The sequence below is a fragment of the Physella acuta genome, unplaced genomic scaffold (genome assembly GCF_028476545.2).
Source record: "Physella acuta isolate Inbredline_101_S28 unplaced genomic scaffold, ASM2847654v3 ptg001077l, whole genome shotgun sequence".
Classification (NCBI taxonomy): Eukaryota; Metazoa; Mollusca; class Gastropoda; family Physidae; genus Physella; species Physella acuta.
The window spans coordinates 54,567-80,169 of record NW_026732594.1 but is presented as its reverse complement, the minus strand read 5'-3'; the positions used below and the strand labels follow the sequence as shown (position 1 = coordinate 80,169).

Here is a 25,603-nt window from a genome sequence, read left to right as displayed (position 1 = left end):
TCTACTCTACGCTAAATGTGTCGACGTCATATTTCGTTTTTCGAATTACTGTGCATGTTTTTTAAATTGCTTGTGTTTTCTCTAGAGCGTTCTTGTCAGACAGAGCGTTCTTGTCAGACAGAGCGTTCTTGTCAGACAGACAGCGAAACTATTATTATAGACAGAGCGTTCTTGTCAGACAGAGCGTTCTTGTCAGACAGACAGCGAAACTATTATTATAGATAATATTAAATATTAATGTGGCCATTTCCTTCAAAAAAAGGGAGATAACCAGTAAAAAACTTAGAAACAATATTTAGCACTAGTTACGTTACATGTGGTTTTATAGGCCTATATGTTTATTTAGCAAAATAAATAAATAAATAAATAAATAAATAAAACAGGCCTAAAAGGCTTTTCACTGCTTAATTATTATTTTAATTATTTTTTTCGGCTGATTATTTCCCCTAGATACATTCCTACTGCTAGACCAACATAATATCTGCCAACTGTACAAAAAAAAAAAAAAAAAAAAAAAAAAGAATAATTAAAGCGTCCGCGATCTAAAATATTAACAGAAAAATGTCAAAGTTAGGTAGATCTAGATCTAGATTTAGAGACCAACTGATCACTTTGTAAAATCTATTAGAATCATAAGAAGGTTCTATTAAATTTTTGTTTAAAAAATTACATTTTAAACATTGTTATGAGCCGTTATACTTTCTGAAAATTCCCCTCCCTCTCACAAATCTATGCCCTGAGATTAGTTATATAAATCATGTCATGGTTAGTCGTCCCCCCCCTTCTCTCCCCCCCCCCCCCCACCTATGGGTCCAGTGTTTCTTCCAGACTTTTTTCTCACTTGAAATTTTTGGGGGGGAGGCGGTAGACTTTCTTCGGGGGGGGGGCGGACACTGTTAAAAGTATATATTTTCTATATAAATTATATAAATTTCATTTCTTTCGGGGGGGGGGGGGGCTGGAAGAAACTCTGTATGGGTCTTGTGTGTTCAACTCTGAGAAGCCCTGTGCTAGTTATTGGTTACTCGCCTTTTCCCAGCCAAATTTCCCAAGGTAAATTAAAATTTCGAAATCGGATCGTTGTACATAAACAAACAATGGAAATACGTGTCATGCACACATGTTGAAGGACCTAGTTACACTTAGGAACAATGAGCTTGCATATATGAAATGAAAGTTAATGGCTAACCAAAACAATTTTAAGACAATAATGTTTATCCTGTTTATATTTATTTTAAGTATTTCGTCAGTATTAGGCGATATAGATGGTTTGTATTCAACTGAGGATGACGTTCTTTCGTTGAATAACGAAACATTCAACCAAGTGATGGAAAGTAAACAAGGCATTGTGTGGGTTGTGGAGTTTTATAACAGCTGGTGTGGTCATTGCATACATTTTGCACCAACATGGAAAAAACTAGCCACCGAAATGAAAGGTAGGCCTAACATTATGTGACATGGTCATGAGTTTTTAAATGCTAGATTCCAAGAAATAATCTAGATTCTACCAATTTTTTATTTTAGTAGATCTAGATTTAGATCTAGATCTATATTAAAATTATTAAGTAGGCCTATAGGCCTAGTATTAATAATTTGAATCATCATTTAGACTCTTAGAGAATCTAGATCTAGATCTAGTATTAGTAGTAGCCAGTCTAGCGACTAGAAGGGTGAACGGAAAAAAAGTCACAGGAAAGAAAAACACAGAAAAAAAGTCACAGTTTTTGCTAGGAAAAAAAGTCACAATGGAAAAATTTTATTGGAAAAAAAGTCACAGAAATAAAGTCACAGAAAAAAGTCACAAAAATCTTCTTAGAAATATTTTGATTTATTTGTTAAGAATTGTAAAATTGGTATGTTTATTGTTGTGGGTTGTATTTTTTAATAGCATAAATTATTTATAGACATTAAAAGTTAAAAGCATTATGGTTTATAAAAATTTTAAGTAAAAATACTCTAAGATAATTTACACAACAATCTCAACTTTTGTTATGTATTTAGTTAAATACGCAGTAGATAAGTTAACTATAAAAGAAATTTAGTCACATCATTGTGTTTTGCATATGTTTCGCCGTAGGCTATTCTCTGGTCGGCCTCCCCTCAGTAGGCATTGTCTGAACATATTTTGTGTTGTTGACATTTTGTATCAATGACAGCCTTTGAACCTTGTCGGCTCTCTGTTTTGATCCTAAGTTTTGTTATGTAATGATCGTGATAAATGTGGGCAGTAAAGGTGGTTGAACTAAGCATAACTATTGTTGCGATGAGTTGAGGGCAGTAATTCAGATGACCTTACCATTTTACGGTAATTTAATTAAAAAAAAAACACGATGAAAACCGTGGACATTCTATTAAATGCTTTAAATATTATGTTTAACATAATTACAATCTACATAATTCATACTAAATATTTTTAGGTGAATTTTAAAATTACTATGTGTATACAGCCTACACACATTACATTACATTTAATTAATCCTAAGTTAATTTGCATTCTCTGAATATTTAATACATAAAAGTATTAACAAATTCCATGCAAATATATATTTGTGACTTTTTTTCCTGTGACTTTTTTTCCTGTGACTTTTTTTCTGTGTTTTTTTTTCCTGTTTTTTTTTCCTGTGACTTTTTTTCCTACAATCGACTAGAAGTACTACTAGTAGATTGATGTCCCTGTGAAAACCATGGTTAAGGGGTTATTCTTAAAATAAATATAGGATCATGACTAAAACTTTTTTGGATGATTTTTACCTTCCCTCTACACACAGTCAAGCATCACAAACAGCCAGACCCCCACCCCTCCCAAAAAAAATAACATCACATCTCAGCCTACAATGCCCCTCAAAATTGCAGTTTAATTTTTAAAATTTATTCTTTATTGAATATAGAATGAGCTTGTGTCATATTAAGTAGTTTAATACTATCAATAGATTTGTATTACAATTTACAAAAACAGTTTCCTAAAATGCTAAATAATAACGGCTAAAATTCAGTTCCTAACATTACTTTTTTGAAATGCAAAAGTGTGAAGTCACATAAACAATCCCCCCCCCCCCCCATCACAAAATTATAGACCCCCCACTCCCCCTCCCTAGAAGTGTGATATCATTTATAAAAAACACAAAATTTAATAAAACTGCCTGTAGGCCTACTTGATTTAACAATGACATTTTTTGCGAAGATGTCCATTAAACTAAAATAAAATTTAACCACACCTGAATTTTAACATGTCATTGATTGAAATTTAACTTTAGACACTACCTAAGTTGCAGCTTAGAAGTTTTTTTTTATTATTGTTAGCTGTATTTGACATAATTTATTATTATTAAGTTAATTAGTTATTAACCTTAGATATTAAACTTAATGGGACAGCTGAACTTTTCTAGCGGCCCAGGATTTCATAGCCAAAATAGTGGGAGGCTGATCCATTAGTTTTATAGTTAACCAGCATGCTCGTCCCGCATGTTGCCGCAGGGTTAGAAAAAAGTCAGAGAATAACCCGGGGCAAATCGCACCCTGATTCAGTTTATTGAACGACTATAATACTACTTCTTATCCATATTCTATCACACTCTTTGAAATGAACGCATGCTGACAGAGGAGCCTGGGTGCTTCAGGTCATGCAAAAGTAGTATTTCTTACCTGCTATGCACGACACACGATTAACAGATACCAAGTGCTTAGATAGCCTCTCTGGAACTCTGGGCGCCAAATCGTGTATTGACAAAAATCACACCCTCCTGGGTGCCGCCCATAAGAAATTTAAATATTTTTGTGTGTGCAGAAACCTTCTCGAGAGTATTCTCATCAACTCCCCAAAGTTTCAAGGCACTTGGATGAAAGGGGTCGAACCACAATTGACTTTTATTTTTATATTGTGTATATAGAGAAGAATCATATCGCGCTCTTGCAGGGGCGCATCCCCTGCAAATTTGAAAAAACAAATTCCGCAGACACCTCCAAAGACAGGCGTATTCTCAACAACTTCCCAAAGTTTTGTGCGGATCGGATGAAAGGTGTAGTAATGCATAACAGACAGACATACATTGCTTTAAAAATAGTCCTGATATAAATAATTTAATATTAATAATGTAGCCTAGCATCTCTTGAGGATACTGAGTTAAAATTACCTCTTGACTCCACAAAGCCATACATGTAACATAAGTAATGAAAACATTGAGACAAGGTTGAACACAAGAACCATGAACAAAAATGAAACGTCTTTTATCAGTAGCTTGCCAGATTTTTAGTTTCACTTTTTCATGAAGGTTTTTAAACTGAACACAGTTACAGTACAGTATCAGTTTGTCTTAAGTTTGTAGCCAGTTACCTAGTGCTTTATTCAATTGTTATGTGGTGCTATGTGGTGTGCTTCAAACCAGTGTCAGTTGTTGTGGTGCTATGTGGTGTACTTCAAACCAGTGTCAGTTGTTGTGGTGTACTTCAAACCAGTGTCAGTTGTTGTGGTGTACTTCAAACCAGTGTCAGTTGTTGTGGTGCTATGTGGTGTACTTCAAACCAGTGTCAGTTGTTGTGGTGCTATGTGGTGTACTTCAAACCAGTGTCAGTTGTTGTGATGTACTTCAAACCAGTGTCAGTTGTTGTGGTGTACTTCAAACCAGTGTCCAATATTAAAACAATATGAAACATGTCAAATGTTGACATGTTAGGTCTGTATGACAGTCTTGATGCATGAGAACTCAGCTATGTAAGATAATGTATATAAGACCTTACATTTCAGAATAATTATGAAAGTTTTAGTAAGGGTTAGAGTGATACTGTGGCTAACCATTTAAAAAATAACTGAATGAGAAGGTTCTGTCAGAAAACCAATTAAAGGTTTCCTGTTGTTTAAATACTTTCTCTTCTCATTGTTCTCCACACTATAAAAATGTGTTCAGCTATTTTTTCTTCTGTCCTTGTCACAAAGAAAATGTATAAAGAACTTGACCTACTTATAATGACTTGAAAAACCTCCATTTCAATTGCACAACAGTATAGTGGGCTCAATGTGTCAAGAAAACTGCTGTCAAGCTGTTTTATTAGGTCACTAAGGGTTGTTTTGTCAACAATAGTCTCAAGTAGGGATAATTCAGCCATGAGAGAGTCAAGATGGTCTAAAGTAGTTGTAATTCAGTTATCAGGCTGTTTAAATATAGTCTAAAGTAGACATAATTCAGCTATCACAGTATCAGCCTGTCAAAATACAAACAATCTTATGTAGACATAAGTCAGACTGTCAGAAACAGTCAAAATACAATCTAATGTAGATATACTTTGGCCATGAGACTGACCACACTGACCCTTGTTTGATTCCTACACCAGATTGGGGGGACATCATTGTGATAGCTGCAATTGACTGCTCACAACAAAAAAATCTGGGCACATGTCGAAGCTTTGGCATTGATGGTTATCCCACTATACTGGTAAGTTCAAACCTATTACTTAGTTTCTTTATTGATTTTTATCTTAACGTTTAACACACACTCTTCATGTATGAGAAGATCAATATTTCATTACAAATTTATATACATCTAATTAAAAGTAAATAAAGGGCTAATCGTTTTGAGTTTAACAGCAAGCTTAGATGTGAGCTACATGATTGAGTGGTTAGAGCAAGATCTTTGATGATCTATAGGACTATGACATGTCTATGACCAGCTATGACAATTCATGAATCTGTTTGCAGATTTTCCCGCCAGTTTTCAACTCGTCCAGAAAAAGTCTGGCGTATGAAATCAAGTCAACTAACTTGCCTCCAATCAAAGAGGAGATTCTCAAAGTCTTGACCCAGTACCCCACAGATTCCTGGCCCCATCTAGAACCTCTGATGTAAGTACCCCATAGGTCTCTGGCCCCATCTAGAACCTCTGATGTAAGTACCCCAAAGATTCCTGGCCCCACCTAGAACCTCTGATGTAAGTACCCCACAGATTCCTGGCCCCATCTAGAACCTCTAATGTAAGTACCCCACAGATTCCTGGCCCCATCTAGAACCTCTGATGTAAGTACCCCACAGGCCCCATCTAGAACCTCTGATGTAAGTACACCACAGGCCCCATCTAGAACCTCTGATGTAAATACCCCACAGGCCCCATCTAGAACCTCTGATGTAAGTACCCCACAGATTCCTGGCCCCACCTAGAACCTCTGATGTAAGTACCCCACAGATTCCTGGCCCCATCTAGAACCTCTAATGTAAGTACCCCACAGGTCCCATCTAGAACCTCTGATGTAAGTACCCCACAGATTCCTGGCCCCATCTAGAACCTCTGATGTAAGTACCCCACAGATTCCTGGCCCCATCTAGAACCTCTAATGTAAGTACCCCACAGGTCCCTGGCCCCATCTAGAACCTCTGATGTAAGTACCCCACAGGTCCCATCTAGAACCTCTGATGTAAGTACCCCACAGGCCCCATCTAGAACCTCTGATGTAAGTACCCCACAGATTCCTGGCCCCATCTAGAACCTCTGATGTAAGTACCCTACAGGTCCTATCTAGAACCTCTGATGTAAATACCCCACAGGCCCCATCTAGAACCTCTGATGTAAGTACCCCACAGGTCCCATCTAGAACCTCTGATGTAAGTACCCCACAGGCCCCATCTAGAACCTCTGATGTAAGTACCCCACAGGTCCCATCTAGAACCTCTGATGTAAGTACCCCACAGGCCCCATCTAGAACCTCTGATGTAAGTACCCCACAGGTCCCATCTAGAACCTCTGATGTAAGTACCCCACAGGTCCCTGGCCCCATCTAGAACCTCTGATGTAAGTACCCCACAGATTCCTGGCCCCATCTAGAACCTCTGATGTAAGTACCCCACAGGCCCCATCTAGAACCTCTGATGTAAGTACCCCACAGGCCCATCTAGAACCTCTGATGTAAGTACCCCACAGGTCCCTGGCCCCATCTAGAACCTCTGATGTAAGTACCCCACAGGCCCCATCTAGAACCTCTGATGTAAGTACCCCACAGGTCCCATCTAGAACCTCTGATGTAAGTACCCCACAGGTCCCTGGCCCCATCTAGAACCTCTGATGTAAGTACCCCACAGGCCCCATCTAGAACCTCTGATGTAAGTACCCCACAGGTCCCATCTAGAACCTCTGATGTAAGTACCCCACAGGTCCCTGGCCCCACCTAGAACCTCTGATGTAAGTACCCCACAGGTCCCATCTAGAACCTCTGATGTAAGTACCCCACAGGTCCCTGGCCCCATCTAGAACCTCTAATGTAAGTACCCCACAGGTCCCATCTAGAACCTCTGATGTAAGTACCCCACAGGCCCCATCTAGAACCTCTGATGTAAGTACCCCACAGGTCCCTGGCCCCATCTAGAACCTCTGATGTAAGTACCCCACAGTTCCCATCTAGAACCTCTGATGTAAGTACCCCACAGGTCCCTGGCCCCATCTAGAACCTCTGATGTAAGTACCCCACAGGTCCCATCTAGAACCTCTGATGTAAGTACCCCACAGGCCCCATCTAGAACCTCTGATGTAAGTACCCCACAGGTCCCTGGCCCCATCTAGAACCTCCGATGTAAGTACCCCACAGGTCCCATCTAGAACCTCTGATGTAAGTACCCCACAGGCCCCATCTAGAACCTCTGATGTAAGTACCCCATAGGTCCCATCTAGAACCTATGATGTAAGTACCCCACAGGCCCCATCTAGAACCTCTGATGTAAGTACCCCACAGGTCCCATCTAGAACCTCTGATGTAAGTACCCCACAGGTCCCTGGCCCCATCTAGAACCTCTGATGTAAGTACCCCACAGATTCCTGGCCCCATCTAGAACCTCTGATGTAAGTACCCCACAGGTCCCATCTAGAACCTCTGATGTAAGTACCCCACAGGTCCCTGGCCCCATCTAGAACCTCTGATGTAAGTACCCCACAGGCCCCATCTAGAACCTCTGATGTAAGTACCCCACAGGTCCCATCTAGAACCTCTGATGTAAGTACCCCACAGGCCCCATCTAGAACCTTTGATGTAAGTACCCCACAGGCCCCATCTAGAACCTCTGATGTAAGTACCCCACAGGTCCCATCTAGAACCTCTGATGTAAGTACCCCACAGGCCCCATCTAGAACCTCTGATGTAAGTACCCCACAGGTCCCATCTAGAACCTCTGATGTAAGTACCCCACAGGTCCCTGGCCCCATCTAGAACCTCTGATGTAAGTACCCCACAGGCCCCATCTAGAACCTCTGATGTAAGTACCCCACAGGCCCCATCTAGAACCTCTGATGTAAGTACCCCACAGGTCCCTGGCCCCATCTAGAACCTCTGATGTAAATACCCCACAGGTCCCTGGCCCCATCTAGAACCTCTGATGTAAGTACCCCACAGGCCCCATCTAGAACCTCTGATGTAAGTACCCCACAGGTCCCATCTAGAACCTCTGATGTAAGTACCCCACAGGTCCCTGGCCCCATCTAGAACCTCTGATGTAAGTACCCCACAGGCCCCATCTAGAACCTCTGATGTAAGTACCCCACAGGTCCCTGGCCCCATCTAGAACCTCTGATGTAAGTACCCCACAGGTCCCATCTAGAACCTCTGATGTAAGTACCCCACAGGCCCCACCTAGAACCTCTGATGTAAATACCCCACAGGCCCCATCTAGAACCTCTGATGTAAGTACCCCACAGGCCCCATCTAGAACCTCTGATGTAAGTACCCCACAGGTCCCATCTAGAACCTCTGATGTAAGTACCCCACAGATTCCTGGCCCCATCTAGAACCTCTGATGTAAGTACCCCACAGGTCCCTGGCCCCATCTAGAACCTCTGATGTAAGTACCCCACAGTTCCCATCTAGAACCTCTGATGTAAGTACCCCACAGGCCCCATCTAGAACCTCTGATGTAAGTACCCCACAGGTCCCATCTAGAACCTCTGATGTAAGTACCCCACAGGTCCCATCTAGAACCTCTGATGTAAGTACCCCACAGGTCCCATCTAGAACCTCTGATGTAAGTACCCCACAGGTCCCACCTAGAACCTCTGATGTAAGTACCCCACAGGTCCCATCTAGAACCTCTGATGTAAGTACCCCACAGGCCCCATCTAGAACCTCTGATGTAAGTACCCCACAGGTCCCACCTAGAACCTCTGATGTAAGTACCCCACAGGTCCCATCTAGAACCTCTGATGTAAGTACCCCACAGGTCCCATCTAGAACCTCTGATGTAAGTACCCCACAGGCCCCATCTAGAACCTCTGATGTAAGTACCCCACAGATTCCTGGCCCCATCTAGAACCTCTGATGTAAGTACCCCACAGGTCCCATCTAGAACCTCTGATGTAAGTACCCCACAGGTCCCATCTAGAACCTCTGATGTAAGTACCCCACAGGCCCCATCTAGAACCTCTGATGTAAGTACCCCACAGGTCCCATCTAGAACCTCTGATGTAAGTACCCCACAGGTCCCATCTAGAACCTCTGATGTAAGTACCCCACAGGTCCCATCTAGAACCTCTGATGTAAGTACCCCACAGGTCCCACCTAGAACCTCTGATGTAAGTACCCCACAGGTCCCATCTAGAACCTCTGATGTAAGTACCCCACAGGCCCCATCTAGAACCTCTGATGTAAGTACCCCACAGGTCCCACCTAGAACCTCTGATGTAAGTACCCCACAGGTCCCATCTAGAACCTCTGATGTAAGTACCCCACAGGTCCCATCTAGAACCTCTGATGTAAGTACCCCACAGGCCCCATCTAGAACCTCTGATGTAAGTACCCCACAGATTCCTGGCCCCATCTAGAACCTCTGATGTAAGTACCCCACAGGTCCCATCTAGAACCTCTGATGTAAGTACCCCACAGGTCCCATCTAGAACCTCTGATGTAAGTACCCCACAGGCCCCATCTAGAACCTCTGATGTAAGTACCCCACAGATTCCTGGCCCCATCTAGAACCTCTGATGTAAGTACCCCACAGTTCCCATCTAGAACCTCTGATGTAAGTACCCCACAGGCCCCATCTAGAACCTCTGATGTAAGTACCCCACAGGTCCCATCTAGAACCTCTGATGTAAGTACCCCACAGGCCCCATCTAGAACCTCTGATGTAAGTACCCCACAGGCCCCATCTAGAACCTCTAATGTAAGTACCCCACAGGTCCCATCTAGAACCTCTGATGTAAGTACCCCACAGGCCCCATCTAGAACCTCTGATGTAAGTACCCCACAGATTCCTGGCCCCATCTAGAACCTCTGATGTAAGTACCCCACAGGTCCCATCTAGAACCTCTGATGTAAGTACCCCACAGGCCCCATCTAGAACCTCTGATGTAAGTACCCCACAGATTCCTGGCCCCATCTAGAACCTCTGATGTAAGTACCCCACAGGTCCCATCTGGAACCTCTGATGTAAGTACCCCACAGGCCCCATCTAGAACCTCTGATGTAAGTACCCCACAGTTCCCATCTAGAACCTCTGATGTAAGTACCCCACAGATTCCTGGCCCCATCTAGAACCTCTGATGTAAGTACCCCACAGGTCCCATCTGGAACCTCTGATGTAAGTACCCCACAGGCCCCATCTAGAACCTCTGATGTAAGTACCCCACAGGTCCCATCTAGAACCTCTGATGTAAGTACCCCACAGGTCCCTGGCCCCTTCTAGAACCTCTGATGTAAGTACCCCACAGTTCCCATCTAGAACCTCTGATGTAAGTACCCCACAGATTCCTGGCCCCATCTAGAACCTCTAATGTAAGTACCCCACAGGTCCCATCTAGAACCTCTGATGTAAGTACCCCACAGGCCCCATCTAGAACCTCTGATGTAAGTACCCCACAGTTCCCATCTAGAACCTCTGATGTAAGTACCCCACAGATTCCTGGCCCCATCTAGAACCTCTGATGTAAGTACCCCACAGGTCCCATCTAGAACCTCTGATGTAAGTACCCCACAGTTCCCATCTAGAACCTCTGATGTAAGTACCCCACAGATTCCTGGCCCCATCTAGAACCTCTAATGTAAGTACCCCACAGGTCCCATCTAGAACCTCTGATGTAAGTACCCCACAGGCCCCATCTAGAACCTCTGATGTAAGTACCCCACAGTTCCCATCTAGAACCTCTGATGTAAGTACCCCACAGATTCCTGGCCCCATCTAGAACCTCTGATGTAAGTACCCCACAGGTCCCATCTGGAACCTCTGATGTAAGTACCCCACAGGCCCCATCTAGAACCTCTGATGTAAGTACCCCACAGTTCCCATCTAGAACCTCTGATGTAAGTACCCCACAGGTCCCTGGCCCCATCTAGAACCTCTGATGTAAGTACCCCACAGGCCCCATCTAGAACCTCTGATGTAAGTACCGAACAGGTCCCATCTAGAACCTCTGATGTAAGTACCCCACAGGTCCCATCTAGAACCTCTGATGTAAGTACCCCACAGGTCCCATCTAGAACCTCTGATGTAAGTACCGAACAGGTCCCATCTAGAACCTCTGATGTAAGTACCCCACAGGTCCCATCTAGAACCTCTGATGTAAGTACCCCACAGGTCCCATCTAGAACCTCTGATGTAAGTACCCCACAGATTCCTGGCCCCATCTAGAACCTCTGATGTAAGTACCCCACAGGTCCCATCTAGAACCTCTGATGTAAGTACCCCACAGATTCCTGGCCCCATCTAGAACCTCTGATGTAAGTACCCCACAGGCCCCATCTAGAACCTCTGATGTAAGTACCCCACAGGTCCCATCTAGAACCTCTGATGTAAGTACCGAACAGGTCCCATCTAGAACCTCTGATGTAAGTACCCCACAGGTCCCATCTAGAACCTCTGATGTAAGTACCCCACAGATTCCTGGCCCCATCTAGAACCTCTGATGTAAGTACCCCACAGGTCCCATCTAGAACCTCTGATGTAAGTACCCCACAGATTCCTGGCCCCATCTAGAACCTCTGATGTAAGTACCCCACAGGCCCCATCTAGAACCTCTGATGTAAGTACCCCACAGGTCCCATCTAGAACCTCTGATGTAAGTACCCCACAGGCCCCATCTAGAACCTCTGATGTAAGTACCCCACAGATTCCTGGCCCCACCTAGAACCTCTGATGTAAGTACCCCACAGGTCCCATCTAGAACCTCTGATGTAAGTACCCCACAGGCCCCATCTAGAACCTCTGATGTAAGTACCCCACAGGCCCCATCTAGAACCTCTGATGTAAGTACCCCACAGGTCCCATCTAGAACCTCTGATGTAAGTACCCCACAGGCCCCATCTAGAACCTCTGATGTAAGTACCCCACAGGCCCAACCTAGAACCTCTGATGTAAGTACCCCACAGGTCCCATCTAGAACCTCTGATGTAAGTACCCCACAGGTCCCATCTAGAACCTCTGATGTAAGTACCCCACAGATTCCTGGCCCCATCTAGAACCTCTGATGTAAGTACCCCACAGGTCCCATCTAGAACCTCTGATGTAAGTACCCCACAGGCCCCATCTAGAACCTCTGATGTAAGTACCCCACAGATTCCTGGCCCCATCTAGAACCTCTGATGTAAGTACCCCACAGGTCCCATCTAGAACCTCTGATGTAAGTACCCCACAGGTCCCTGGCCCCATCTAGAACCTCTGATGTAAGTACCCCACAGTTCCCTGGCCCCATCTAGAACCTCTGATGTAAGTACCCCACAGGTCCCATCTAGAACCTCTGATGTAAGTACCCCACAGATTCCTGGCCCCATCTAGAACCTCTAATGTAAGTACCCCACAGGTCCCTGGCCCCACCTAGAACCTCTGATGTAAGTACCCCACAGATTCCTGGCCCCATCTAGAACCTCTGATGTAAGTACCCCACAGGTCCCTGGCCCCATCTAGAACCTCTGATGTAAGTACCCCACAGGTCCCTGGCCCCACCTAGAACCTCTGATGTAAGTACCCCACAGGTCCCATCTAGAACCTCTGATGTAAGTACCCCACAGATTCCTGGCCCCATCTAGAACCTCTGATGTAAGTACCCCACAGGTCCCTGGCCCCACCTAGAACCTCTGATGTAAGTACCCCACAGATTCCTGGCCCCATCTAGAACCTCTGATGTAAGTACCCCACAGATTCCTGGCCCCATCTAGAACCTCTGATGTAAGTACCCCACAGTTCCCATCTAGAACCTCTGATGTAAGTACCCCACAGATTCCTGGCCCCATCTAGAACCTCTGATGTAAGTACCCCACAGGCCCCATCTAGAACCTCTGATGTAAGTACCCCACAGGTCCCATCTAGAACCTCTGATGTAAGTACCCCACAGGTCCCATCTAGAACCTCTGATGTAAGTACCCCACAGGTCCCTGGCCCCATCTAGAACCTCTGATGTAAGTACCCCACAGGCCCCATCTAGAACCTCTGATGTAAGTACCCCACAGGCCCCATCTAGAACCTCTGATGTAAGTACCCCACAGGCCCCATCTAGAACCTCTGATGTAAGTACCCCACAGGTCCCATCTAGAACCTCTGATGTAAGTACCCCACAGATTCCTGGCCCCATCTAGAACCTCTGATGTAAGTACCCCACAGGCCCCATCTAGAACCTCTGATGTAAGTACCCCACAGTTCCCATCTAGAACCTCTGATGTAAGTACCCCACAGGCCCCATCTAGAACCTATGATGTAAGTACCCCACAGGTCCCATCTAGAACCTCTGATGTAAGTACCCCACAGGCCCCATCTAGAACCTCTGATGTAAGTACCCCACAGTTCCCATCTGGAACCTCAGATTTATGCCTTTTCTCTTACTGTACTTTTGGTTTCTCAAAAGCCTTTAATTTTAGTACTGTTTCACTTTGATAGATGAAATTTTGGGTATATGTAAATGATCTAATTCTCTAGTTTCTTTAAAATTTTGAAGGATTTGCAGTTACAGGACGTAATACTTTATTTTCAGATTTCTCAAAAATGCTTAAGAATTTATTTTTAACTTGATTCTACTGTCTATCGTCCATCATGGCCTGAATTTTGCCAGCAAAATTTTTAACACTTCTACTGGACCAATTTATTTCAAACTTTTCATGTAGTTCAAGACTTGAAGACTGAATTTGATTATTAATTAACTCTTTGAAAATTAATCAAGGTTTTCTTTATTACTAACTAATGTTCCGCACTAAGTAGTATACACATATTGTTTGCTGTTCATTTAGTGAGCAATTTTTTTTTTATGCAGTTCTGTTCTATTTAAAAGTTCAAGTATTTAAAAATTGATAAAAAAGCATGTCTGTATCCTGATTGCACTGGTGGTGCCAAACCCGTTAGTGTTATATAAAAAATCTTTGAGAAAGTTGAAAGGAAGATCCCTCCTGTTTTATTTAATTGCTGTCAGTTCTCAATGGTGGGGTCCTGGAGTAAAAATCATCATTTTTGACATATTTGATTCCAAAGAAATGTTTATATACCTGTATATTTGTCTGTGTCATCAGAAAAATTGAAGAGATCTGGCAACACAAGAAAAGTCACCACAAACACATTCTGCTGATATTTGAGGAGAAAGGTTCTCATGTGGGGAAACAGGTGAGAACCAAATTTGTGCAGATAAAAAGCATCTAATTAAACTTAATTTCCTGCTTTTAGATTTGAAACAAAACTTTGATATGGCTACTAATCATGTTGGTCTGGCCAATCATGGAGTTCTGTAACATTTCTTGTCTTTTTGTTTACACTCTGGCTTCTATAAATAACTTGAGATATGATGTAAGACTTGAGTGTAGCAGTAGGGTCAAGGTTGTGAGGTCACTGTGTGTCTGCAGGTGATGCTGGACGTGAGGAAGGTGACCAGTGTGCTGGTCCAGAGCATGGTCAAGGACAGCGTGGAAAAGTTTGGCATCAAGAAGTTCCCCAGCCTGTACAAGGTGAACAACGACTCCACCTACAAGGTCATGGCCGTGTGAGTTCTCTTATGTTTGATCACCCTGGGATTTTGTCTTGAAATTTTTCTAGAGCAAGGTCTGGGTGCACAGACCAAATTTCTATTTTTAGATTTTTAAAAATCTGACCTAAAATTACCTGAATATATTTTAGTTTTTAGGCTTCTAAAAATCTGACCTGAAATTGGCTGTATATTTAATTTTGTGGGTTTAAAAAAATGTTGTTGTCATGTGACCTGTGTTCACAGTGGTAGCCACAACAACGAGGAGGACAGGTACCTGTTTGTTAAAGTCATCAGGAGCCTGGCTGATGTGGGGAGTATTGGGAGCAGAGGTCAAATGCCAGAGGTCAGCAATCATGGGGGCATGATGGGAAGTAAGGACAAACAAGACCAGCCATCTAAAGTAAAGGCCAACAGGTCAGTTTGTTACACCAGCTGATTGCAGTGCTAAATCAAACAAAGATAAAACAAATATCAAATTTAAAAATAAAACAAACTTGCTTTCTTTCAGTGCATTTAACAGCTGTAAGCTTTTTATATTTTATTTTCTACTTTCTCATATACTCAGTAAAGAGGAAGTATTGTAATCATACACAAACATCACATGCAATTTTGACAGTTTCATCGTTTTACACCTCAGTACTTCATCATATAAAGAGTATAGGGGACTTATTTTAATCGGGCAAAAATAATAAATGCAGGTTTATCTTGATTTCAGCGTTTTTTGCATGATGGAGTAGAAAAAGCTGGGCTTTGCAATTCTTTCCGTATGTCAGTGTGTGTGTGTGTCTATAAACACGATAACTTGCTTACCGTTACAGCTAGGTTGATGAAATTTCATATACAAGTATTATATGAAACTTGTATTTCTGTCAACTTTTCAGCCATTTCCGGTAACCGGAATTGGAACTTACTCTGCTTTTGGTTTTACAAAAGCCTATAACTTGACTACTTTTTCAGACAGATAAATGAAATTTCAAAAATAAGTAAAAGATCTAATTTTCTGCTTTCTTTCAAATTTTGAGTAATTTCTGTTGACCAGAAGTAGTAATTTAGGCTATTTCTGATTTCTCATGTAAATTTATAAAGTACTCATAATATTCTGCACTATTATACACAGATTGTTTGGTGTTCACTTGGTGCGCAATTCTAATTTCTAAGACATTCTATTCTAAAAAGTTTAAGTAATTATAATGGATTAAAAATCATGTCTATATCCTGAGTTGCCATCCCCCATAGTGTTGTATAAAAATATTAGAGAAAGTTTAGGGGAGATCACTCCCAGTTTATTAGTTAATGAAACACACCACAAAATATACTTGCTTTTAAAAACTGATCAGTAGTTATGAAGCTTTAAAAATAATTATTTACCTCATCTAGTACACGTGGTCAGCTCAAAGGTGTTAAACCAACAGGCGTAACCAGACTGACAGAGTGGTTGTTTGAGAATAATGCTTTTGTTATCTCCCCTTATAGAATTAAATTAATTAAACTTTCAAATCATTTTTAATTTTATACCAAATTCGATTAAAAATTAGATATTCTTGTGCTATTTTCGGAGACAAATGTATCTGTAAAGTTTAATAAAAAATGTTTTAGAAATGGTCCAAAATTAAGTTGCTAAATTAGCCAGTAAATATTGTGAACTAAATTTTACACCCAGGGTTTGGGATGTGTGTGGGTAGTGTGAAGCTAAATCAAGTATTGCAGCACTCAATGCCTTAACTACCATTGACTTAACTACCATTGACTTAACTACAGCTCAGTGGTCAGCATGTATTGCAGCACTTAATGAATTCAAATACTAACTTGTCACCATTGACTTGACAGCTCAGTTGACTTGATGAATTCAAATACTAACTTGTCACCATTGACTTGACTATAGCTCAGTTGACTTGATGAATTCAAATACTAACTTGTCACCATTGACTTGACTATAGCTCAGTTGACTTGATGAATTCAAATACTAACTTGTCACCATTGACTTGACTATAGCTCAGTTGACTTGATGAATTCAAATACTAACTTGTCACCATTGACTTGACTATAGCTCAGTTGACTTGATGAATTCAAATACTAACTTGTCACCATTGACTTAACTACAGCTCAGTGGTCAGCATGCAGGACCTGGAGTCTGCCATCCACTATAGCTTTAGGCAGGAAGTGGCCATCATGAAGGTCATTGACAGCGAGAAGCTGGCCGCACTCAAAGACTTTGTCAGTGTCCTGGCCAAGGTGGGTTGGGGCTTGTATATGTCCTGTTGGTTGTCAATGTCCTGTTGGTTGTCAATGTCCTGTTGGTTGTCAATGTCCTGTTGGTTGTCAATGTCCTGTTGGTGGGATGTGTCTTGTCAGTGTCCTGGCCAATGTGGGTTGGGGCTTGTATATGTCCTGTTGGTTGTCAATGTCCTGTTGGTTGTCAATGTCCTGTTGGTTGTCAATGTCCTGTTGGTTGTCAATGTCCTGTTGGTGGGTTGGGACTTGTCAATGTCCTGTTGGTTGTCAATGTCCTGTTGGTGGGATGTGACTTGTCAATGTCCTGTTGGTGGGTTGTGTCTTGTCAATGTCCTGTTTACGGGTTGGGACTTGTCAATATCCTGTTGGTTGTCAATGTCCTGTTTGTGGGTTGTGTCTTTCCAATACATTAGCATAGGTGCTACTTGAAATAGATGAGATCTATGGCCAACACTTGAGGCATGAAGGTGAAAAAATGTGAGGCGCTGAATGAATGGGCAAATGTCTTGACACTAGGGTAGGGCTAACCAATTGCTGTCTGGACCATTTCAGTAATGTCTTGACACTAGGGTAGGGCTAACCAATTGCTGTCTGGACCATTTCAGTAATGTCTTGACACTAGGGTAGGGCTAACCAATTGCTGTCTGAACCATTTCAGTAATGTCTTGACACTAGGGTAGGGCTAACCAATTGCTGTCTGAACCATTTCAGTAATGTCTTGACATTAGGGTAGGGCTAACCAGTTGCTGTCTGGACCATTTCAGTAATGTATTGACACTAGGGTAGGGCTAACCAATTGCTGTCTGGACCATTTCAGTAATGTCTTGACATTAGGGTAGGGCTAACCAGTTGCTGTCTGGACCATTTCAGTAATGTCTTGACACTAGGGTTGGGCTAACCAATTGCTGTCTGGACCATTTCAGTAATGTCTTGACATTAGGGTAGGGCTAACCAGTTGCTGTCTGGACCATTTCAGTAATGTCTTGACACTAGGGTTGGGCTAACCAATTGCTGTCTGGACCATTTCAGTAATGTCTTGACATTAGGGTAGGGCTAACCAATTGCTGTCTGGACCATTTCAGTAATGTCTTGACACTAGGGTAGGGCTAACCAATTGCTGTCTGGACCATTTCAGTAATGTCTTGACATTAGGGTAGGGCTAACCAATTGCTGTCTGGACCATTTCAGTAATGTCTTGACATTAGGGTAGGGCTAACCAATTGCTGTCTGGACCATTTCAGTAATGTCTTGACATTAGGGTAGGGCTAACCAATTGCTGTCTGGACCATTTCAGTAATGTCTTGACATTAGGGTAGGGCTAACCAATTGCTGTCTGGACCATTTCAGTAATGTCTTGACATTAGGGTAGGGCTAACCAATTGCTGTCTGGACCATTTCAGTAATGTCTTGACACTAGGGTAGGGCTAACCAATTGCTGTCTGGACCATTTCAGTAATGTCTTGACACTAGGGTAGGGCTAACCAGTTGCTGTCTGGACCATTTCAGTAATGTCTTGACACTAGGGTTGGGCTAACCAATTGCTGTCTGGACCATTTCAGTAATGTCTTGACATTAGGGTAGGGCTAACCAGTTGCTGTCTGGACCATTTCAGTAATGTCTTGACACTAGGGTAGGGCTAACCAGTTGCTGTCTGGACCATTTCAGTAATGTCTTGACACTAGGGTAGGGCTAACCAGTTGCTGTCTGGACCATTTCAGTAATGTCTTGACACTAGGGTTGGGCTAACCAATTGCTGTCTGGACCATTTCAGTAATGTCTTGACATTAGGGTAGGGCTAACCAGTTGCTGTCTGGACCATTTCAGTAATGTATTGACACTAGGGTAGGGCTAACCAATTGCTGTCTGGACCATTTCAGTAATGTCTTGACATTAGGGTAGGGCTAACCAGTTGCTGTCTGGACCATTTCAGTAATGTCTTGACACTAGGGTTGGGCTAACCAATTGCTGTCTGGACCATTTCAGTAATGTCTTGACATTAGGGTAGGGCTAACCAGTTGCTGTCTGGACCATTTCAGTAATGTCTTGACACTAGGGTTGGGCTAACCAATTGCTGTCTGGACCATTTCAGTAATGTCTTGACATTAGGGTAGGGCTAACCAATTGCTGTCTGGACCATTTCAGTAATGTCTTGACACTAGGGTAGGGCTAACCAGTTGCTGTCTGGACCATTTCAGTAATGTCTTGACACTAGGGTAGGGCTAACCAATTGCTGTCTGGACCATTTCAGTAATGTCTTGACACTAGGGTAGGGCTAACCAGTTGCTGTCTGGACCATTTCAGTAATGTCTTGACACTAGGGTTGGGCTAACCAATTGCTGTCTGGACCATTTCAGTAATGTCTTGACATTAGGGTTGGGCTAACCAGTTGCTGTCTGGACCATTTCAGTAATGTCTTGACACTAGGGTAGGGCTAACCAATTGCTGTCTGGACCATTTCAGTAATGTCTTGACATTAGGGTAGGGCTAACCAATTGCTGTCTGGACCATTTCAGTAATGTCTTGACACTAGGGTAGGGCTAACCAATTGCTGTCTGGACCATTTCAGTAATGTCTTGACATTAGGGTAGGGCTAACCAATTGCTGTCTGGACCATTTCAGTAATGTCTTGACATTAGGGTAGGGCTAACCAATTGCTGTCTGGACCATTTCAGTAATGTCTTGACATTAGGGTAGGGCTAACCAATTGCTGTCTGGACCATTTCAGTAATGTCTTGACATTAGGGTAGGGCTAACCAATTGCTGTCTGGACCATTTCAGTAATGTCTTGACATTAGGGTAGGGCTAACCAATTGCTGTCTGGACCATTTCAGTAATGTCTTGACACTAGGGTAGGGCTAACCAATTGCTGTCTGGACCATTTCAGTAATGTCTTGACACTAGGGTAGGGCTAACCAATTGCTGTCTGAACCATTTCAGTAATGTCTTGACACTAGGGTAGGGCTAACCAATCGCTGTCTGGACCATTTCAGTAATGTCTTGACACTAGGGTAGGGCTAACCAATTGCTGTCTGGACCATTTCAGTAATGTCTTGACACTAGGGTAGGGCTAACCAGTTGCTGTCTGGACCATTTCAGTAATGTCTTGACATTAGGGTAGGGCTAACCAATTGCTGTCTGGACCATTTCAGTAATGTCTTGACATTAGGGTAGGGCTAACCAATTGCTGTCTGGACCATTTCAGTAATGTCTTGACACTAGGGTAGGGCTAACCAATTGCTGTCTGGACCATTTCAGTAATGTCTTGACACTAGGGTAGGGCTAACCAATTGCTGTCTGAACCATTTCAGTAATGTCTTGACACTAGGGTAGGGCTAACCAATTGCTGTCTGGACCATTTCAGTAATGTCTTGACACTAGGGTAGGGCTAACCAATTGCTGTCTGGACCATTTCAGTAATGTCTTGACACTAGGGTAGGGCTAACCAATTGCTGTCTGAACCATTTCAGTAATGTATTGACACTAGGGTAGGGCTAACCAGTTGCTGTCTGGACCATTTCAGTAATGTCTTGACACTAGGGTAGGGCTAACCAATTGCTGTCTGAACCATTTCAGTAATGTATTGACACTAGGGTAGGGCTAACCAGTTGCTGTCTGGACCATTTCAGTCATGTCTTGACACTAGGGTAGGGCTAACCAATTGCTGTCTGGACCATTTCAGTAATGTCTTGACACTAGGGCTAACCAGTTGCTGTCTGGACCATTTCAGTAATGTATTGACACTAGGGTAGGGCTAACCAATTGCTGTCTGGACCATTTCAGTAATGTCTTGACATTAGGGTAGGGCTAACCAATTGCTGTCTGGACCATTTCAGTAATGTCTTGACATTAGGGTAGGGCTAACCAATTGCTGTCTGGACCATTTCAGTAATGTCTTGACATTAGGGTAGGGCTAACCAATTGCTGTCTGGACCATTTCAGTAATGTCTTGACATTAGGGTAGGGCTAACCAATTGCTGTCTGGACCATTTCAGTAATGTCGTGACACTAGGGTAGGGCTAACCAATTGCTGTCTGGACCATTTCAGTAATGTCTTGACACTAGGGTAGGGCTAACCAATTGCTGTCTGAACCATTTCAGTAATGTCTTGACACTAGGGTAGGGCTAACCAATTGCTGTCTGGACCATTTCAGTAATGTCTTGACACTAGGGTAGGGCTAACCAATTGCTGTCTGGACCATTTCAGTAATGTCTTGACACTAGGGTAGGGCTAACCAGTTGCTGTCTGGACCATTTCAGTAATGTCTTGACATTAGGGTAGGGCTAACCAATTGCTGTCTGGACCATTTCAGTAATGTCTTGACATTAGGGTAGGGCTAACCAATTGCTGTCTGGACCATTTCAGTAATGTCTTGACACTAGGGTAGGGCTAACCAATTGCTGTCTGGACCATTTCAGTAATGTCTTGACACTAGGGTAGGGCTAACCAATTGCTGTCTGAACCATTTCAGTAATGTCTTGACACTAGGGTAGGGCTAACCAATTGCTGTCTGGACCATTTCAGTAATGTCTTGACACTAGGGTAGGGCTAACCAATTGCTGTCTGAACCATTTCAGTAATGTATTGACACTAGGGTAGGGCTAACCAGTTGCTGTCTGGACCATTTCAGTAATGTCTTGACACTAGGGTAGGGCTAACCAATTGCTGTCTGAACCATTTCAGTAATGTATTGACACTAGGGTAGGGCTAACCAGTTGCTGTCTGGACCATTTCAGTCATGTCTTGACACTAGGGTAGGGCTAACCAATTGCTGTCTGGACCATTTCAGTAATGTCTTGACATTAGGGTAGGGCTAACCAGTTGCTGTCTGGACCATTTCAGTAATGTCTTGACATTAGGGTAGGGCTAACCAGTTGCTGTCTGGACCATTTCAGTAATGTCTTGACACTAGGGTAGGGCTAACCAATTGCTGTCTGGACCATTTCAGTAATGTCTTGACATTAGGGTAGGGCTAACCAATTGCTGTCTGGACCATTTCAGTAATGTATTGACACTAGGGTAGGGCTAACCAGTTGCTGTCTGGACCATTTCAGTAATGTATTGACACTAGGGTAGGGCTAACCAATTGCTGTCTGAACCATTTCAGTAATGTCTTGACACTAGGGTAGGGCTAACCAGTTGCTGTCTGGACCATTTCAGTAATGTCTTGACACTAGGGTAGGGCTAACCAATTGCTGTCTGAACCATTTCAGTAATGTCTTGACACTAGGGTAGGGCTAACCAATCGCTGTCTGGACCATTTCAGTACTTCCCTGGACGTAAGCCTGTGCTAGGTTTCCTGGGTCAAGTGGTGCTCATGTTGAGCAAGCTGGACAGGCAAAACTTGACCGGTGAAGAATGGATGGGTAAAATAGATGGCATCCAGGTAAGTCCTGGTCAGGTGGGCTCAAATTCTAAAAAAATAGATGGCATCCAGGTAAGTCCTGGTCAGGTGGGCTCAAATTCTTTCACTCAAACAGCTAATTCAATCTTTGGGGTTCAGAAATATTTTTTAATATATTACCGTCATTTATGGTGCTAATTAAGTTTACAAACATTCAGCATATTTTTAAAAATTTTTTTTTTATAAGTTTAACTTTACAAACAATAAAAAGCAGCCTATGAATATGATCACTTTTATCTTTGACTTGAGGATCAAGACAACTTTTTACCAGACGTCATTAAGTGGCAGGCCTGTCAGGGCAGCTCCGCCCAGTACAGGGGATTCCCCTGCAGTATGTGGACCTTGTTCCACACCCTGACTGTTGCTGCCTATTCCCAGAATCAAGCAGCAAGTGAGTGATTGCCCTTGTGTAGACTTTGTGTTTAGAAATATTTGATCATGTGAGTGATTGCCCTTGTGTAGACTTTGTGTTTAGAAATATTTGATCATGTGAGTGATTGCCCTTGTGTAGACTTTGTGTTTAGAAATATTTGATCATGTGAGTGATTGCCCTTGTGTAGACTTTGTGTTTAGAAATATTTGATCATGTGAGTGATTGCCCTTGTGTAGACTTTGTGTTTAGAAATATTTGATCATGTGAGTGATTGTTTTAACTTGACCTCAGGACAGAGCAATCCTCAAGAAGTACTTCTGGCTGTCAGGGGCTACATGAAACATTTCTTTGGCTGTAAAGAATGCTCCATCAACTTCCTGCAGATGGCCCAGTCAGTGCCAGAGGAAGTCAGAGACCATAAAGGGGCTGTCTTGTGGCTGTGGACCGCCCACAACAAGGCCAACAAGCGTCTCCATGGTGACGTCTCAGAGGACCCCAAGCACCCCAAAGTCCAGTTCCCTCCAGACAGTCTGTGCCCCAAGTGTCAGACCATGACCCAGTCCCCAAGCGAGGGCATGAAGCTGTCCTGGGACCAAGAGCAGGTCTTCACATTTCTCACCAGCTTCTACTCAGCTAAAAACATCGTCTTCCCCCTAACTTTACAAAGCTCAGCTGAGGCTTTAGAAGCTGAACAAGGGGATGACGACAATGCCAAACCATTGGACACACCTTTAAAAGAACTAGACTGGTGGGAAAAGATGCAGAAGCAAGACGATTTGAAAAATGTCTGGCTTTTGAAAGAGAAGTTGGATCGGCGTCGAGGGTCAGTGGGCAGGCTGGGAGAAGAGAGGGAGATCTCGTATGCTCTGAGGAGTGAGAGAAACTTTCTCAGCACTTGGGGTCTGACCCAGACAGACCTGAGCATGTGTGTGGTCTTCTACGTGGTCAGCACTGTGTTGATCATCCTACTCTATCACCACTTCATTGTCAGGCGACGCATGATTTCATGTAAAAATTCCAAGAGTTTTATTTAAAATCGTTTAGGCTGTGTATGGTATCGTGTTTTAGATGTTTGTTATTTTATTTACCTAAGATGGTATGTGAAAACTTCCAAATAATTTTAAAAATGTTTGTATTTAGCAGTAGCTATCAAGCTGTGTGTTTGCTTTGTTTAAGGGACATTCTTTTTTATTTTGGTGCTAATAATCTAGTAACACAGTTTTTTTTAAATTTATTTTATGGTGGCAGAAGTCATACATGATTTAGCATAATCTAGTGATGGGGATTATGTATTCTACTAATCCCGACTTTCTGGATAGTGACTCTGATGGTGATGAGATGAAGTCACCAAATGGTGCCACACTCAGCTGTAGGTGATAGCCTTGAGTGTTACCTACTGTGTTGACCTGTAGGTGATAGCCTTGAGTGTTACCTACTGTGTTGACCTGTAGGTGATAGCCTTGAGTGTTACCTGCTGTGTTGACCTGTAGGTGATAGCCTTGAGTGTTACCTACTGTGTTGACCTGTAGGTGATAGCCTTGAGTGTTACCTACTGTGTTGACCTGTAGGTGATAGCCTTGAGTGTTACCTACTGTGTTGACCTGTAGGTGATAGCCTTGAGTGTTACCTATTGTGTTGACCTGTAGGTGATAGCCTTGAGTGTTACCTACTGTGTTGACCTGTAGGTGATAGCCTTGAGTGTTACCTATTGTGTTGACCTGTAGGTGATAGCCTTGAGTGTTACCTACTGTGTTGACCTGTAGGTGATAGCCTTGAGTGTTACCTACTGTGTTGACCTGTAGGTGATAGCCTTGAGTGTTACCTATTGTGTTGACCTGTAGGTGATAGCCTTGAGTGTTACCTACTGTGTTGACCTGTAGGTGATAGCCTTGAGTGTTACCTATTGTGTTGACCTGTAGGTGATAGCCTTGAGTGTTACCTATTGTGTTGACCTGTAGGTGATAGCCTTGAGTGTTACCTACTGTGTTGACCTGTAGGTGATAGCCTTGAGTGTTACCTATTGTGTTGACCTGTAGGTGATAGCCTTGAGTGTTACCTACTGTGTTGACCTGTAGGTGATAGCCTTGAGTGTTACCTGCTGTGTTGACCTGTAGGTGATAGCCTTGAGTGTTACCTATTGTGTTGACCTGTAGGTGATAGCCTTCAGTGTTACCTACTGTGTTGACCTGTAGGTGATAGCCTTGAGTGTTACCTGCTGTGTTGACCTGTAGGTGATAGCCTTGAGTGTTACCTACTGTGTTGACCTGTAGGTGATAGCCTTGAGTGTTACCTGCTGTGTTGACCTGTAGGTGATAGCCTTGAGTGTTACCTGCTGTGTTGACCTGTAGGTGATAGCCTTGAGTGTTACCTAATGTGTTGACCTGTAGGTGATAGCCTTGAGTGTTACCTGCTGTGTTGACCTGTAGGTGATAGCCTTGAGTGTTACCTATTGTGTTGACCTGTAGGTGATAGCCTTCAGTGTTACCTACTGTGTTGACCTGTAGGTGATAGCCTTGAGTGTTACCTACTGTGTTGACCTGTAGGTGATAGCCTTCAGTGTTACCTACTGTGTTGACCTGTAGGTGATAGCCTTCAGTGTTACCTACTGTGTTGACCTGTAGGTGATAGCCTTCAGTGTTACCTACTGTGTTGACCTGCAGTTGACTTGTTGCAAGCAAGAGTTGAGCTAGTCAATGTTG

At 43.1% G+C, this 25,603-nt stretch overlaps 1 protein-coding gene across 1 annotated transcript; it reads left to right on the top strand.

Moving 5' to 3' along the window:
* Positions 1 to 1,088: 1,088 nt before the first annotated feature.
* Positions 1,089 to 24,766, top strand: LOC131955545 (sulfhydryl oxidase 1). Its single transcript, XM_059319702.1, has 10 exons — positions 1,089 to 1,436; positions 5,326 to 5,426; positions 5,690 to 5,832; positions 14,449 to 14,539; positions 14,776 to 14,912; positions 15,141 to 15,311; positions 17,000 to 17,129; positions 22,394 to 22,513; positions 22,781 to 22,922; positions 23,196 to 24,766. The coding sequence occupies exons 1-10, from the start codon at positions 1,181 to 1,183 to the stop codon at positions 23,936 to 23,938; spliced, it is 2,034 nt and encodes a 677-aa protein (XP_059175685.1). The 5' UTR covers positions 1,089 to 1,180; the 3' UTR covers positions 23,939 to 24,766.
* The last annotated feature ends 837 nt before the right edge of the window (positions 24,767 to 25,603 follow it).